This window comes from Chroicocephalus ridibundus, chromosome 1, assembly GCF_963924245.1.
Source record: "Chroicocephalus ridibundus chromosome 1, bChrRid1.1, whole genome shotgun sequence".
In the NCBI taxonomy this organism is placed as follows: Eukaryota; Metazoa; Chordata; class Aves; order Charadriiformes; family Laridae; genus Chroicocephalus; species Chroicocephalus ridibundus.
The window spans coordinates 96,574,318-96,592,786 of record NC_086284.1 but is presented as its reverse complement, the minus strand read 5'-3'; the positions used below and the strand labels follow the sequence as shown (position 1 = coordinate 96,592,786).

At 36.8% G+C, this 18,469-nt stretch overlaps 1 protein-coding gene across 10 annotated transcripts in view; it reads left to right on the top strand.

Annotated features, from left to right (window-relative positions):
• Positions 1-18,469, top strand: part of CASK (calcium/calmodulin dependent serine protein kinase) — a 223,654-nt gene that overhangs the window by 199,600 nt on the left and 5,585 nt on the right. For 7 of the 10 annotated variants that reach the window (XM_063344196.1, XM_063344162.1, XM_063344133.1 and 4 more), the window contains 6 exons: positions 2,148-2,344; positions 3,622-3,737; positions 9,014-9,094; positions 9,187-9,267; positions 12,026-12,228; positions 14,495-14,578. In XM_063344196.1, the coding sequence (XP_063200266.1) occupies positions 2,148-2,344; positions 3,622-3,737; positions 9,014-9,094; positions 9,187-9,267; positions 12,026-12,228; positions 14,495-14,578 (762 nt within the window). The remainder of the gene's footprint in view (positions 1-2,147; positions 2,345-3,621; positions 3,738-9,013; positions 9,095-9,186; positions 9,268-12,025; positions 12,229-14,494; positions 14,579-18,469) is intronic. The other 3 variants (XM_063344181.1, XM_063344152.1, XM_063344123.1) reach the window with 1 other exon arrangement.

Here is an 18,469-nt window from a genome sequence, read left to right as displayed (position 1 = left end):
AGTTCTAAGAATTTATTTTTTTTACTGCAGCCTCCAAATCAACACATAGCATCAAGTGATTTCTGATTCAGCTTCAGTAACTGCTCCATTTATATACAGCCCTTCCAGAATCTGCATATGAATCTTAACTGTGGACTCAACCTCTTACTCTACCAAGGTTTTTAATAATAACCCTTGCAATTCCATTCAAAAGAGTCAATGGACTCCATGTTGTGTTGCCTTTGACAATCTTTTTATACTACTGTCTGGTTAAGTTGGCTGGAATACCTGTTACGAGGATGGATTGCTCTCACTTCTTTTCCCATTTTTAAAGCTTACAGCTATATGGTTCTTTCAACTTTCTGCTGTGTTCTGAAGTTTCAGGCTGCCTGAATGTAGTCCTGGAAGGGCTCAATGAAAGACCTTCCAAACTGTTGTGATAGGTTTTGGTTTTCCTCTCATAAGGTATTTTTCTCAGGAGAAGAGAGTTTGTTCAAGGCGATATCAGAAGATTGGTGCTCCTCGTACTCGCACCATTTATAGTCACCTGTTTTTTTCAAGAGTCTTTTTCCATTGAAGCGGTATATTTTTCTGGTAGCTTGTCATCCTTGAAGACAGTAAGGGCTTGAATAACAGATACGTTGCTATCTGTAAGGAAGTCTGTAATGTTCCATGAACAGCCAATATATGGTGGATAATGGCTCAAACTGGAGCAGGGACTTGAAAAACAAGGAAGTTTCTAGATGCCAAAAATACTGCTCCCTTTTCTAGACGTATGTTAGATAACGTTGAGGGGAAATAAGGGATTGGTTCAACACTGATTAGTTCATAGAAAACCAGTTACTAAATAAGCATAGTTGGTTTCAAAATATCCTATTTTTCCGGTGATTAAAGAAGTTGAGTTGCTTGTCTAAACTCACACACTCAATGCACAGCAGAACAAGGGTCAGATTTAGTATATTAAAATTTGCATTCTATATTGGTATTACCATTTGATGCTCTCACTGTAAACAGATAAAAATGCGTCAGGTACAAGACAGTAGTGATTAGCCATTTTAAGCTAATTTATTCACATGTTGGGTTGAAGATTGGATTACTATAGGAAGGAACTTTTTAAAATTTTCATGAATAGTGCTAATACTACATAATTACAACTATTCTTGGAGCAGAATTTGAGCAAAGTTGAGAAGTATTTGTTACAGTTGAAGGATATTGCTTTGTAATGTAATTTATTTTTTCTTAAATCTATAGTCAATTTTTAGTAAGAAAATCAGCAGTAGAATATACATGGCTGTCTGAGATGCTATAGGGTGATGCTTGAGGTTCATAAACTGTAGAAATTACCCATCTTGGACGTGACATATAATTACAGTTTTAAGATCCTTAGATGCACCAAGGCTGTAATTAGCAATCAAAACTGGAGATAACTTTATTTTACTTTTCTAGAGTTGAGACCTCACTAACACACAAAGCAAGGATTGGTGTATTATTTTAAATTGTGAAGTCAGAATCTGAATTCTTTCTGTTAATGTTCCTTAGAGAATAACTTACTCAAATCATTAGTTTTCACTTACGCGGAAGTAGACTTTTACTGAAAAACCCATGCAGAGAATTCCCAGAATCCTCCCAAGTAACTATGTGCGATAGCTGCAACAGAAGAATTCCTATTTAATCTTAAAAAAAAAAAAAGGTACTAAATTTTCATTCTAAATACTGAAGATTAGCAAGGTAGCTGAAGTTCTTTGTATTGTCCAATAAAATTTCCTGTCATAGAAATTTTTAAAACATATCATGGGACTTCAGTTCGAAAATACAGTACAGATCAAGTTGTAAGCTGACGGCGTTTAGTCTGTAATGGTTCGTGATAGTTAATACTGATTTGAGGGACTCTATCGTTTATTACATGTGTTCATTTTTGCTGTTTAGGTTTTACAGTACATGTAAAAGACACGAGCTTTCAAAATAACATCATATGTCTCCGTTGTTTGTTGGGGGGTGGGTTTCTGTTTCATTTTCAACTATCACTTATGCTTTTGCCATTCTGTTTCTTCCTTTGCTTGTTGCAAACAGTATGTGTAGCTACATGCACAGATCAAACTTTCACCTGTTACTCTTGCTACTGTACCAGTAATAATATCGCAGTGTCTTTTATAAATTCTTTTTTATAGATATATGTAAGAGCACAATTTGAATATGATCCAGCAAAGGATGACCTCATTCCTTGCAAAGAAGCTGGCATCAGATTCCGAGTTGGTGATATTATCCAAATCATTAGCAAAGATGATCACAACTGGTGGCAGGGTAAACTTGAGAACTCCAAAAATGGTACTGCGGGTCTTATTCCTTCTCCTGAACTTCAAGAATGGTATGACTTAAGTTTTCTATAAAAATGAATTTAGCTTTACTTTTATTTCTGTCTTTCATGCTTTTCGTTGTTGTATAGCTAGTGTTTGTATATTTTTTTCCTTTTTCGAAAAAAAGCCTATAATTACCTCAGTTTGCATGGCATTGTTTTTTTTTTCTCGTATATGCATAGCAGTAAGGGTTGCACACAATATCATATGTGTGGTTACATTAGAAAAATGAACACCTGTGTTAGTAAACATCATTTGTTCTTTCTGATATGCTGTAGGAAACTAGGTTTGAAGGCTACATGCAAATTGTTTATGTAAGGGGGATAAATTAATTCCTCTTTCAGTTTCTAAACACTGTTTTCATTACTACTGCTTATACGAAAGTGCTGCAGAAATAAGATGTTAGCAAGACGTCAAGCACAAAGTCCATTGATGGACTTTTGGGGTTTTCTCTCTTTTTCCTTTTTGATGTGAAAGCCAAGAAGTAGAAAGAAATCATAGTGAAAAGATTCCTGAATGACAGACTCAATGAACAGCAATGGCACCGAGTACTACAAAAGCAATGCAGAGCTCTTGCAGAAGTTGTTTAGCAAATATTTTAAATGTATCAGCACAAACTGTGGGAAGCAAGTCCTGGGCCATGAATGTTATGGCCATAACTCAGGAAAGTTTATCAATGTGGATAATCCAGCCAAACATATTTCATACAAGATTTGCTACCTAAAGGAATTAGAGTGCTGTGAAGGGTTTAACAGCAGCTGTGCCACCTGGACTGGCTAAGGGAGATGTTGCTAGAAGAGAAACAGAGGTAGACAAGACATTTCATTCCATCTCAAGAGCTCCTTTGCAAGCCCTGACATAAGGGAGACACTGGTATACGTTGCAACAGGAACACTTGCAATACTTCATCCTAAAGATCCACCTCAAAATAGTTCCACAGCACAGCACAACTTGCTGTGAAGTAATTTAGACCATAGTGGTCTTTTTGGACCTCATGCTTTTCCAGTCTAATCTGCTGCAAAGTGGTCTACAGCCATTTTAGTAGCTACCCTTCCTCCCATGCTTGATTTGTGGGTTTTATTGATCTACCACTAAGCAAATATTCTTTATATCAAAATATCTCTGTACATAACTGCTGTCGAGTCATTAAAAAAAAAGGTTTTAGAAAGTTTTACTAAACTCTTGTACTATTAAAAAGTCTTGTTTTTCTAATTCATTCTGTGTGGCTTTTTAAAAATACGTTGACTACAACAACAACAAAAAAATCTTTTTCTCCTCCATATACCAGGCGAGTTGCTTGTATTGCCATGGAGAAGACCAAACAGGAGCAACAGGCCAGCTGTACTTGGTTTGGAAAGAAAAAAAAGCAGTACAAAGACAAATATTTGGCAAAGCACAATGCAGGTATGGAAAAAAAAAAAAGCAAGTATCTTTAACAGGTTAAATTTTTTACAATCTAAACCTTGCCATTCAGCTAGCCCTGTTACATAAACCTATTGAGTTACTTAGGAAAATATAAGTAAAATTCTAATTATGCCAACATTACTCTGCTTGTTCTTTGCTACTTAAACATATACCTTAATCAGTGAGAGACAAGCTGCAACAAAATAATTGCCTCATAATAGGTCCTAATACAGACTTGCATTGTTTTGGGTTTTATATTTAAAGGAGCACTAGAAACCAACAGGATATGAATTTTGCAATCTACATAACTGTACTGTGCTCTACAGAAGACTTCATTAGCATCCTTGTTAATTTGTGTTGATAGTTATAGACTATATATGTGAAAACATCATGAAAGGGCATTTTTCTTGAAGCGTTACGTCTGGAAGTGGAATAAGGGCCATTGTGTAGTCAGTGTGTTATTTACAGTTACTAAATAGAACAAATGGTGGAAGTTCATCCTCCTTGCACTGATTTCTGCCTGAATCCTAAATTTGGGGTTTTATTTAGACTGCTGAAAAATTGAATTGTTTTAGAAAATTTTGAAAGTAGAAGTGCAGAGTTAAGAGATCCTTGCTCAGGAATATTCATTAGTTCTAGTAGTAAAGAAGGAAGACCCCTTCATTCATGAGCGGAATTTAGTTCTTTTCTTCTTTTAATATAAAATATTCAATGTGTTAAAACTGCTTCCATTGCTTTTGCATTGATATCACATACTGTGATGATAAGTATGTTGTTGTAATCTCTTGGGAGGCTTGCAGAGATTTTTATTAGAATTAAAAGACATACCTGTCCAAACAGTGCAGTGAAAGTATTTTATATATTGCATTAATTTCTGCGTTTTTTCAGTTGCGTTCTTGAACGCACCAATTAAACAATATAAATCTGTATTTTCACATTTCTCCTTACCTGTACAATCCGCATGCAGTATCAGAGCTCATAATTTATAGAATCATAGAATGGTTAGAGTTGGAAGGGACCTTAGAGATCATCTAGCTCCAACCCCCCTGCCCTGGGCAGGGACACCTCCCACTAGACCAGGCTGCTCAAAGCCCCATCCAGCCTGGCCTTGAACACTTCCAGGGATGGGGCATCCACAGCTTCTCTGGGCGACTATCAGTACAACATAATATCACTACTACATAATATCAGTACTACAGAATTTATATTCACTTAAAAGTCGTTTGAAAATAAAATCTAAGGAAGTCAAAGAACAGTAATTGTCAGTTATACTCCTTAATTCAACATCACATTTATGATGTTCACAGTTAAATACAAAATTACTTGTTACCCTGAAAACCCTTTTGGATTGTCTCTAAATATTTAATTATGAGACAAGTAGAGACTGAAAACTTTAAATTGCTTGCTTCCTTTTGGTGGTTTGACATTCTGGTTGTTTTAATGTTTCCACTCCATTGCAGTAGCACTAGACCATGTTTTACTAATTATGACCTTAACAAAAAGTGTTGAGAATAAACTGGATTTTATGACCTAAATCTTTGACAATACTGGTTTTAAAGTTTTATCAGTTGCTCCCAGCATACATTCCCACAGCATTGCTACTCCCTTCAGTTGTGCCACTATAACTTTGCATGGCCATGCTGTTAACTGCACTAACTGAAGAACAACCCAACAAAAAAACATGGATTCTTTTCCTTTAGGGCAGATATATTTCTTAATACAGTTCACAGTGCAGCTATATAGCGAATAACGTCAGTGTGACTACGCGTGGCATGCTACAAAGGAATAAAGGAAAGGAGAAGGAGCAGGCAATACCTTAGGAGCAAAACTAGCTCAAAGACTTTGTATCAATTAAATCCTTTAATGGAAGGCAATCTAGACTTTCCTATCTTGAGGTAGGAGGGACGTTTTGGAGAAGGTTGACAGCACTTGAGTTGTGCAGTTTGCCTGCCTTAGTGCTTGCCACTCTCAGTGCTGTTAGTCACGTTACATCAGAGCACAGTACTTGCCAAAAATTAGAAACACGAACATTAAAAATTATCATTATGACCCATAAAAGAAACTGTTCTTTTCAGAATACCATCTGACACTTCCCCTTCCCTCTAAGAAGTCAATGAAAGTGCAGATTGCAATCAAGATTTCTCCTAGAAATGTTTATTGATCTTAGTGTCCTTGAGGTATTAAAGGTGACACCGGTAATATTCCAGAGAATGATGTCAAATGTAGGATATAAAGAGGTTCGCTGAAATGCTATGGTGCTCACATGAGTTTAACTAAGGAGGTACTGAGTTTACCTTCTCTGAACCCCTCTATCACATCTGGCATTGTTAGTCAGAAATATGCCAACACTGGCTTTTGCAAGCTTTCAGTGTATCTGTCTCAGAATAAAAACCAGATCTTTTCTTCTGTTGGATCCAAAATAAGTATAATTAATTTGGAACTGGGAAGTCTAATCCAGATGTCAAAATGTTGCTCTTACAATAAAGTAGAATTTACTTCTCTTATATCTTATTATAAAATTCAATAAATTGTTTAGCAGCAGGTAATCTATTTGGACTTCCGTGTTATTTTTGTCTTAGGGATGACTGAATTGGGGTGCTGAGAAATGACCTAGTAAAATACTTCATAGTCAACTAAGATTTGTGTGGCTAGCTAATGATTTGAGAGCTAAGATTTTGGTGTTGATACATTGGGATATTACTGGAACTAGGACTGAAATTATTCTGCAAATCAGACATAGTTTATGAAATATTTCAGTTAGTTGTTGTAATTAAAAGCAAATATATTCTCCTTTACAAGAAAAATACCATTCCACTTTTCTTTCCTCCATACTTGATATTAGAGTACTGTGTCCTGCAGGAGACAATTTCATGATCATACATCTTATCACTGTAAAGTCAGTTTTAAACCAAAGCCCACAGAATTAGGCCATCATTATTAGGTTGACTGACATTTTTATAAATGCTCTAGAGATATACTGCAGTGATATCTAGATATATTTTTTATTTATTTTACTGAAATGTTATTGCAGGACTTCATAAAAGAACCCTCTTTAGAACATACTAGAACTGAGTTTCATATTATGCGTAATGTGGAAAATTGCCAAGCTTTTATAAAATATGTTTATCATTTCTTAATGTGATTTATTTGCCTTGTGTTTAGACTATTGCATGGTAAAGTTTATTTTGTGCATATACTTTTTATTTTACTAATATATTACAAGCCATATCTCAATGACCCCTGTACATTTTTCATGCTGTCTTACTCCCAATGGCCTCTGTGCATGTAAGTAACCTGTCAAGTGACAATGCCTCTTTATTTGCTTCTTACTGTTTCCTTTCAAGATCTCCTTTTCTTTATTAGCTAGTAACACAGAAGCATTAAAGTTCAGTCTTTAAATGTGCCCTGTATTCCTCCTATCTTGTGTATATAAAAAAATAATCGTTTTTCTTTTGCGTTTGAAAACCCTACAATCATTAGCTAAATCCATGTAGACTGAGACACATCATCTCCATGCTGCTAGTTTGTGATGAAGGCATTAATATGTATCATCTCTGTTGTTTGATCCTGTTGTTTGTATCTAACATAATGTGGTTTTGTTCAAAAAGAAAATAAAGGATTGATTTTTAATATTATTTTTTTTTAAATGGAAAAAGTTCCTTGCAGGCCTAGATGGTTAGAATGGTAAAACTGATTAACATGATGTAGGTCTTTAACCCTTTCCAATAAGAAGTGAATTATTAATTAGTTTAAATAGTATGAAGTTGCAAAAAGGACAGTAGTAAGAATTCCATGTTTGTGGAACGGAAGACAAGTATTACTAAATTCTTGCTTGTAATATTTGGGGAAAGGTTGAAAGAGATTTTTCTTTAGGATGAAATTCAAAATGCTTCACATGGACTAGGAAGTTTTCATATCTGTATCTTTTCAAGGTCTCAGAGAGTTGAGTATGTCAATTGACTGATTTATAGTTTGACCAAATTGAAGTAGTTGTACTTTTTCTCTAGGGTAAAAAGACTGTTGTTGAATTGAAAAATATACCCTATAAAAGGAAATAAGTTAAATTAAATCCTTTGCTGCTTTAACTGGGACTTTAGTACAAAGAGCACATGCTTGCTGGTAGGCTCCGTACTCTTAATGTTCTTAGTGGCTGGGAGCTTATGGAGCAAGCAAACTAAAGCTTCTGACACTGCCTGCTTTCCTAAGTGGGTTTGGATAGGGGGAGAGGGATATATCCAAACTGATCCTAAAAGACCCCCCCCTTGGATGGGATATAGTTGAGGTGAATACACCAGCTTAGGACTTGGAAACATTCGAAGATCCCATGCTTTAGATGCAGTCTCTCCTCCCTTCTTTTTATAGCATGCATAAGTACAGAACTGAAAACTCTTGTTCGTTATTCTGCTCACAATTGCTGATTGCTGTAATCTTTATAAATGTAATTAACTGCCTCCTGGCATCTTTTTTCATTACAATTCTGCAAGAATTACCAGAGATGATGTGCTATTGGGCACAGGAGGAATAAGTTGTTTTTAATGAACAAAACTTGATTTGTCAATCATTATATACCTTGGCAATTGACAATAGGTTGATAGGCATGATGGAATTCATCCAATTTCAACTGCAGTTGAAATTATTTCTGAAACAATACTTCTACAATTTTTCCCTAAATATGGTAGAGGTTCTTTTATGTAATGCCATCGCTTTTCGTTAAAATTCTTCATTCTGTCGCAAGTTTTAAAAGCATGTTAATTTAACTAGCACGTGTGTTTAAAGAGAACTCTAATTACAATTAACATGGTGGTAGTTTTAAAGAATAAATACCACCAAGTATTTACACTCTTCTCTATACATTTCCCGTAGATCTTGTTAAAACATGATTATGAAAATATCCCTATCTTTAGTGTAAATAGATGTTCTCATACTGTATTCATGTTGGTCACTGTCTACAGATTTTTCTTTAGTATTGCTATTTCTTAGGAATGCAAATGTGAATGGCATGCCATTTTATCTAATTTTTGTAGTCTGCTGAATACTGCATGAGAGGACATGCAAACCTTCCTGAGCATTTCAGTAGCTTTGTTATTGCTTTTTAACAGTTTTTTAAATGAACACTTTTGTTAAAATTGCATAATGAAATGGTTTTATTTTCCATAATATATTATTTTGTATTGTAAATCTAAAACTTGCTAACATTAGAATTTATAGTGCAATTAATTATCACCCTTAATATGCCTTTTTTTCTTATCCCTGTGGGGATTTCTTTTGTGTTTTAGTGTTTGATCAATTAGATCTCGTCACGTATGAAGAAGTAGTAAAACTGCCAGCATTCAAAAGGAAAACACTAGTTTTACTAGGTAATTTTGAATTATTATTCTGAACATAATAGCATAGTTTTGAGCCCCTTCTGGTGGAAAATTTATAATTCATTTTTTGTGTTGTGGATTAGGTGCACACGGTGTTGGAAGAAGACACATAAAAAACACACTCATCACAAAACACCCAGACAGATTTGCTTACCCCATTCCTCGTAAGTAGCAATGTTCAGTGTACTGCAAAATTGTTTGTTTCATCCTTGACAGCACACCCATTGTACTATACGTGTGTTCAGTTCTGCTGAGATGAATCCTATCTTAAAGGTGGGAACTGTGATAGGACTGGGTATATTTCTTCTTTTTTTTTTTCAGAGGGAGGGGTAGTAAGTAGCACCACTTTTCATAGAATGTGTTGGGTTGGAAGGGACCTTTAAAGGTCATCTAGTCCAACTCCCCTGCAGTAAGCAGGGACATCTTCAACTAGATCAGGCTGCTCAGAGCCTCATCAAGCCTGGCCTTGAATGTCTCCAGGGATGGGGCCTCCACCAGCTCTCTGGGCAACCTGTGCCAGTGTCTCACCACCCTCATTGTAACGGGCTTCTTCCTAATGTCTAATCTAAACCTACCCTGCTCTAGTTTAACACCATTGCCCCTCGTCCTATTGCTACCTGCCCTTGCAAACAGCCCCTCCCCAGCTTTCCTGTAGGCCCCCTTTAGGTACCAGAAGGCCGCTATAAGGTCTCCCCGGAGCCTTCTCTTCTCCAGGCTGAACAGCCCCAACTCTCTCAGCCTGTCTCCATAGGAGAGGTGCTCCAGCCCTCTCATCATCTTTGTGGCCCTCCTCTGGACCCACTCCAACAGGTCCATGTCCTTCTTGTGCTGAGGGCTCCAGAGCTGGACACAGTACTGCGGGTGGGGTCTCACGAGAGCAGAGTAGAGGGGCAGGATCACCTCTCTGGATCTGCTGGCCATTACATCGAATGTTCTTAGTATTCACGGAACTTCTCCTTAAGTATACTTCTCTCTACCCCAAATTTTTGTTACTTTAGAATGAAGGCTAAAACATTTTTCTGTGCTAATTTTACATTTACAATTCAGGTAAGACTGGAACAGCCTTGACGTTGAAAACTGTGCAATTCCTGTGAGAAAAAATATAAACTGGATTTAGAGGAAACCTTTAATGTGTACTTTATCTGAATGTTTTAAATTACTTTTCACAGCCTAGCCTTGAGGACTGGTGTTATACTAAAATAACTTTCCAGAGACGACAATAAGAAAAAGAAAACACAATTAACTTCACTGCTTACAAGTGGGTTGTTAGGAAGAACACAGGGATGTTTTCCCTTCACAGCAATCTCTAGCAATACCATGGCAGGAGTTGCATATCCTACTACGTGATCTCTTGGAGATGCACCCTTTCTCCTCAAGCTGGGCATTCTGAAACAAGACCATCCAGCAGTTAACTCTGTCCATTCTGTTTCAGGCTGACTTCAGAAACATCGTACATGGCTCAGAAGTGAGACTGATGACCATTATACCTTAATTTTCTTCATATCTTGTTAGCACTTTACTTTAAAATTGCACTAGGGTGTTTTTCTACCTATAAGGATTTTGTTGCTAAAAAGTGTTATTTTTAAAGGAAAAGGATTAGCTGGCTGCTGAGTTAAGTTCCCCAGGCTTGCTTGCTAAGGAGTTAGACAAAGACCAGTGCCAGCAGAAGGAAAATGGAAAGACCTAGCCCTTTTGAAAGCATGAACCGTTAGATCACCCCACCAGCAACGTGAAACTGCACTGTTCATATCAAGACACTAAAATCCTGGATTAGACGCTCCGAAAGTGCAATGCCAGGAGTATGTGATGTACGCTGTACCTATATTATTCGATACAGACAAGATTATATGGGGGGAAGGGAGTAGTAACCCAACAAATATGTTCTCCAGTACAAAGAACTAAACCAAAGAGTAATAAATGTTTTACAGTATGCTTTTCACACAATCTCTCTCAAGTACTGACTTTGTTGCTGTGGGGAGGTAGAAGCTGAACTAGTTATTTTATCTTCGAATACCTGTTAAAATGGTCTCACCTATGCCATGACAACCATGCCTTAGATTTCCTGAGTTAGCTTCCTGCTCTGTAGAAGCACTAGAATTGCTTCACTGATGATATAAAAAGACTAGACTGCAAATCAGGATGAAATTCAGGTGCTTAAGCATCAGTATGATGTTTAGATGCCTGTTTTAGACATCACCTGACCTCCAGCCCCACTCCAGAAGAACAATGGTCTCCTTTAACTCCTGTGTTATATCTAACAGTCCTATATGGATGTTTCAGATTTAAGGCATATAGGGCATTTAAAATAGCACTTTATGCTGGTGTTTAGAGACCCAAATTACTTCCTCATGTTAGTGATAATATCAATAGATCATATAAAAATATCACATACGCTTTACGTGTTAATGGGAACCTAATAGGTCTTTCAGATGACTCTAGGTAGTTGAATTTATTCTTCTCAACTCTCAGGAGTGGATTTTACTGCATTTTCTGCATTCTTTTACAAAACTGTGGTAGGAATAGGTAGCTTTTGAGATAGGCCTTTGGTTGGGTGTGGAGTTTGGGGGAATGCTTTATGAAGACATTATCTACCTACTGAAAACCTGATCATAAAGGTCATGTCACACACAATGGTAGTTAATTAAAAGGATTAGTAGGCCCTACATCTTTTACTACATCAGTCTGCAGAAGCAATATATTCAAAAAGTATATTCTTGCTAAGTAGCTTTCATCTCACTCAACAAGAAGTAATCAGGCCCTGACCCACTTTTTAGACTTACACTTTCACACTCAGCTTATGCTTTGTTGTTCTATGTGTGATTTGACAGGTTATCACTCAGTGAATAAGCATTGATAAATCAAACGAAAAGCCATGTATAAGCTTAATATTGCTTTTGTACTAAAAATATTTTGTATTTTCAGACACAACTCGACCTCCAAAGAAAGATGAAGAAAATGGGAAAAATTACTACTTTGTATCACATGACCAAATGATGCAGGATATATCAAACAATGAATATTTGGAATATGGCAGCCATGAGGATGCAATGTATGGGACAAAACTGGAAACAATACGAAAGATCCATGAGCAGGGACTAATTGCAATACTTGATGTAGAACCTCAGGTAACTAATTAGAAGTATATGAAAATGGGACTTACCACAAATCCTTCAACCTTATTTTATTGAGATATATTTATTTTTATTGATTGCATACTAGGTAAGTAATGCATACGATAACGTGGAACAAAAGCCCCTGGAACACCAAAGCGTCAATCTGTTAGGTAGAATTCTGGTAATCATCTAGTTAGAAGAACATACAGCAGAAACAATAACATAGTTTAGCTTGGTATGCAACCACTGTGGCTTGAAAATCTACTTACCGTGTAACTTTTTACTGTATTAGCCTCATATCCGGTGAAACGTATCAAAACAAGTGATTGTCATTGCCTGCCAGGAGTAACGTTTTGATATTTTCAAACATTTATCTTTGATGCTGTGTTAGAGGGTAGTCTTGTTCCTAACTGTGACACTTGGCTCCCTATCTCTATTGAGCATTGTCAGAAACATTTGTGGTCAATCACCGATATTGATGCTGTTTGTACAATGACCAGATCAGTGTTGTTACTGTACAAACTCCTTTCTGTGTTGCAGTATTACATTTTTTGGAAGTGGGCAGGAGGGAAAATCAGGCTCTCAGGAAACACTAATAGTTTGTTCATTCATTATATAAAATCTTCAGCAGAAACTTCTGATCTTTCCTTTGAAACATCCACATAGTCATGACTTTCAATTCACAAGGATGTGTTTATATGTTTTGTTAAGGGGAACAACATGAATATGGACAAACATGATGTTTATATTATTCTAGCAGATTAAAGGAAATGAAAGGAAAGACAAAATTGTGACCAGTATGTTATCTATTTAAATTTGCTGCCTTCTTTCTTCTTTGTGAATGGATTCAAGAACTTCAAATTCTTTAAGAATTTCATAACAGAAATATGACACCTGACTAAATTATTTAGGACAGTTCACATAGCATGCTAGCGTGGTGCTGTTCTGAAAAATAAAATCCCACATTTAACTGTTTTCAGGGAGAGCAGCATTTATAGTTAGTTCAAACGCCACAGTTGTTAAAAGCAAACTGTCTTGATAAACCTCCTCAACTTGCGTTATTCAGAAGCATTACAATTCTCAGAAGCCGTTTTCTTTGTTAGACTATATTTACATCTGGTAACAGCCACCTTTGCTACACTTCCTCCAGCATGTGTCTAGCAAGCCTCCTTCTTTAACCAGCTTCCTCCTGCATCCATCTCAGCTCATTAAGGCCAGCCTGTTTGTGGACTTACTCCCAGTTATCTTAAACTGCTTGCTTGTTTTCCCTTGCGTACTTTTAGTCATGTGAGTTTTCTTCACTTTCACGTATGGAGTTTTATCTCTTGTTTAGAGGAGGTTGGCATAGATTTTATATATAGGTGGGTTTCAAGCAGCAGACATGAAAACCCCTTTAGCTTGGGAAAAAGATGGATTGTAGGTTTTTCTTTGTTGGTGCTTGTTTGTTTGTTTGTTTGTTTAAAAAGAAAAAGAAAAAACTTTGGAGAAGACAGGAAGTGGAAAAAGCAAAACAAGAGCAAAAAAAGACTGACCTTTAGTAGTCTTACTTTATCTAGTCCATCCATTTGAGTTCAGCTGAGATATGTTTACTTACTGTCCTGCACTTCGGTCTAGCCTGGATCTGTACCAGAGTTTCACATATGGCGGATCTGTGTGTCACTCAGCAAATTATGGCTAAGTCAACTTTCTAATGAGAACTCTTTTCCATACCTTTGGTTCAGGGGATTGGTGCTGCATTTACTGCATTAGTGCTATGCTCACCTTTTAAAAATTTCACCATGCTTACTTTTTGAAAACTTCAAACCTCTCACATCACATTATCATTTGTTTCAGAAAATAATAATTAAAAAGTGTTGATAGGTAGAAAAAGTCAGACAAAAATGATACTCTAATCAATTTTTATTCTAAAATATAGTTGGCTCTTTTCCCTATTTATGGCATGACTGAATTTTTTTACCTGGTGTTAATCGTTCAGTTTAAATGCAAACAGAATTTTGCACTCTTTGAGACTGTATGGAGAAAGCCTCTCTGAAAATGCTAGTGTTGTCTTGAAAACTCACTTTAATTAAGCATAAATATATGGTTTGACCACCAAAAATGTAAACTAATGCAAAAAGTTAGGTGTCTGTCTTACTAAGGTCTAGACTCCAGATCAGTTTAAAAACAAATACCAGCATTTGTAAGTCACAATTTTGTATCTTTTGCTTGTGTGACTAAAATTATTTCACGTTGATTGTTGGGGGAGTCTTCTAAAATATCTGGTTTTTTTTTCACCTAGGCATTGAAGGTCCTGAGAACTGCAGAGTTTGCTCCTTTTGTTGTTTTTATTGCTGCACCTACGATTACCCCAGGCATTAATGAGGTATGGCATGTTGCAATCTAATGTCCTATCAGAGACAGAATTAAGGATGAGATTCAAATACGCAGATAAGACTCTTTAATTGTTTCCTTGTCCATAAATCGAGAGGCAGAAAGACAGTTGTATGGCAGCACTATTAAGTTTATTGAGATGCATTTGTTGTTTATTAACTGATTTTTCTAATTCAAAATTTGAGCTTCAAGTTGAAGGATCCACATGACGTATTCTAAAAAAACATATTCTTTTATTTCATTCTCTACCCTAGCTCAAAGATCCATTTCCAAATCCTTGACAAATCATTAGCACAAATTACTCAGTTCTGAGTTGCAATGTTAGCACTAGATTACAGCTGGCCTGAACTGAAGAAACTGGTGTGCGTGACTGTGCTGTCATCCCACCTTTATCTTTCAGTATTTTTTCTATACAACAAATATATATCAGGAATAGGCTTATTATTTTCAAAGACTGTTCTCTAAGAATCAGAAGCTTTGGCCAAAGGGTTAATTGCTTGTGGAATAATGTGAACTATTCATGGAGGTCCACATCCTGAATTTCCTACCGAGTTTGTATAGAGTATCCATTCTGCAGAGTGCTACTGATTTTGAAGATGATATCAAGCAATTCTGGATTTAGCTCACAACAGGGCAGACAGTATTTATACAAACACTTTATCTGCTCAGCCTTTTTTAAACGTGATATTAAGGTATTTAATCAATTGGATTTGACCATGAATCTGTTCCAAATCCCCTAGATGTCTCCTTGATCACGCAAAAATAAAGTCAGAAGCCCTGTCTCTACAGCCTGTTTTTATAGAAATGTAATTACGATATCACAAGTATGAAACTGTGACATCACTACAGAGGCTTGCAGGAAAACAAGGAACAAGACAAACATATTTAAATGCAAATACCCTGCATGATTATTAAAATAGCAAGTGGAGAGTGAAAAGTACTGGCCTCAAGCTGTAATTCTACTGGCAGCTGTATTCTACCCTGAATTTGCCTTCGTCCAAGCAAATGGCATGGCATCACTTTCAAAACAGAGCTGTTCTTAGGATGTGTGAGGCAAGCACCGTGCGTGCAGCAGCTCTCAGGCAGCCAGGTACCCTGTGCGATGATGTAGTTGCCTGGGTTTGTTGCCTCCGTACCTGTGTCTCAGCTCCCACACGGTCTTCCTTGGCCTCACTCATCTGCCAGGGGTATTTAACTTTTAATCTTCCAGCTGCAGGATGTAATATAGAGGCATTTGGGACAGTTCATATGAGGGACAAAATGCTTTCTGTGGTACACTGGCAAGAGGACAGAAATGTACCTTTTATAGTAGTGGTGGGGAAATATTTGTTCATGCCAAAGAAATATTAGTAGAAGTAAAGTGTTATGTTCTAAATATTTGCATTCACGCTGAATGGCTGTGTCTTTATTTTAAGGTCTTGTGACTAAAGTCTCTGTGCACGCAGGGTTTCACTCAGGCACGTGAATTGCTGAACCGAGGCTGCTCTTATAAAGCATGCTAATTTATGAATCAATTAAACTTAAGGAAAGGGAGGGGGAGGAAATGGTAATAGCAACAGACCTTAGCCAAATACAGCATCCTATTTTCCAGGGTTTACTGGGCTGCGTGAAGGGAGATATGCAAATTCTGTGTGTGTGTTAGCAGCCTGCAAGGCAGCAAACAAGGGTGGAGAGTGTGTGTTTCATATTTCCCATTCATGCTTCCTTTTTGAAGGGTTCATTTGCATAATGAGTATCCCTTTCTGTTTATCCTCTTATCCTACTTTGTTTATTTTACTTATGCTTTTTGAGAACACTTCTGTAAATGACTGTCCTTTTTTCCCCCCTTATGTTTTCTTAAATTTCATCTTTGCTTTTCTTTCATTTTCCTGCACTCGTACTAATTGTACATAGCTGCCAAAATGGTGCAGAAAATTGCCTGTAAGTACCAGCTAGGGGCTGACAAGGTAGTCCTGGTTATTTCAGTAGTTTTAGAATGTAGATACGCTCGCTCCCATTCTCCATTGGAATAAAAATGTAATGTAATAATGACTTCAGATACCTGCGCTAAAATTATTTGCTAGTAAAAAGAAACTAGAGAGTAAAATTTCTACTCTTACAGCTGTACATCTGAATTTTGTGGTAAAATCAGTGCAGAGGCCTGATCTTAAAAGTATCTCTCTTGAGACACTTTAGCCTATCATAGACCACACAAAATATCTCAATAATCGAGGACACACAGCAAGAGTCAGGAGACAAAATATTATGCTTTCCAACTGAATAGAGCGGTGCACTATGAGCAATTCTGCAAAGCACAAAACCAATTTAAGTCATATAGGAAATCTCCCAGAGTGTACCCACCTGTCTGATCACAAAGGAAACTTAAATCAGATTATAGCTGTGCTAAAACAGAGAGAGGAGAGAGCATATCAGGAAACATTGGAGTAGTTCCTCTTTCCTCCAGCTGTTTTCTACCTCCTGTTGCCCAGACAAGAGCAAAGGGGATTTTGCAGGCTCCGCTTTTTTGATCTAAATCTTTATTGAGCCATGTGTAAATCTTTATTGAGCCAAATTCTTCTGAATTTTAGCTATGCTTTCTCCCTTCCTACAGCCGAAGAATAAAAGGAATTTTTCTTAGGAAGTTTGCAGTCCACCAGCCTTTTAAATTAAGGAGAATTTCTTTCTGTTGGAGCAAAATTGGCAGAGGCCTGATGGTGTGTTTATACATTGTTCACAGCCTTAGAAGGGAATATTAGTAATTTGTTAGTCTGTGCTTTGACTGTCACAAGCAGCAGCTATTGTCCTATGTATTTTAAGGCCAAAAAAAACCCAGCCCTCAGAGACTGAAGATATCACTGGTGGCCATTATGCACTTGGGAGAGATTTGTGGATAAAAGCCATGTTTCCCTCCTTTCTGTCCCAGCTGTGGTGGAGAAGGAGAGAAGATCAGAAAAGTGAACTGAATTCTGGTGATCAGGAAAGAAGAACCTGTTTCAATAATGGACACGTTGCAACCAGACCCACATAAAATGCCTATTGCATGAGGGCTGAGGGGAGAAGGAAAGACAGATGTTCTGCTCCCAAAAGTGAAATTACCAAAGTTGTGGTCATTCATTTGTCTGTCTGCAGCTAGCTGAACATTTTTGATAAATATCTTCTTTCTTGACACTACTGAGAGCACAACTGCTGGAGAATATTCTTGGAGAATAATCTGGGATGTTTGCTATTCAAAATCTAATTAAGAAATTTTAGAGAAACTGAGAGGAACTTACTACTGCGAAAATTTTGAGGAAGTGTTAGCTTCAAAGATTAATTTTGTCACTGACAGACACAGAGGAAACACTTAGCCAAGTCTGACATGGTTTTGAATGTACAGACGGATACTCTGTCACAAACAGGTGAAATTTGGTCCCAGAATAAAACAAAAATCAAGAACTGTAATCTCTTTTCTTTTTGCAGAACATTCTCAAGTTTGAACCTATTTGAAATCTGCTGCCTGTCCCAAACTCATTACTGCCCCTAAAAGTATAAGAAAGAAGCATATTTTACATTTCCAACAGGCTAAAAAATTTAGATATTCCAAAATACAACCCACTTTGATCCCAGTAAAGTTGGATCTAGGAAAACTAAGTCAGAAAAATATTAAAATCTAATGAATTTTTGAGACTCTTAGTTTTGTGACATCTATGTGTGCAAGCTAAGTGTTAGTATTCATTTTTCTCTATCTACCAGTTATTTTTTTTAAGATGAGATGGCCGTAAGTTTTTCAGATTTTTATTGTCAGTCACAGTAAGACAGATGCTTTAGTGAGAAAAGTTCATTCTCATACTTGTAGGTAAAGGTGAGGCTGGGAAATCTGAATAGCAGTTAAAAAGCTACACACGACTTAACAGTTCTAAGGCTT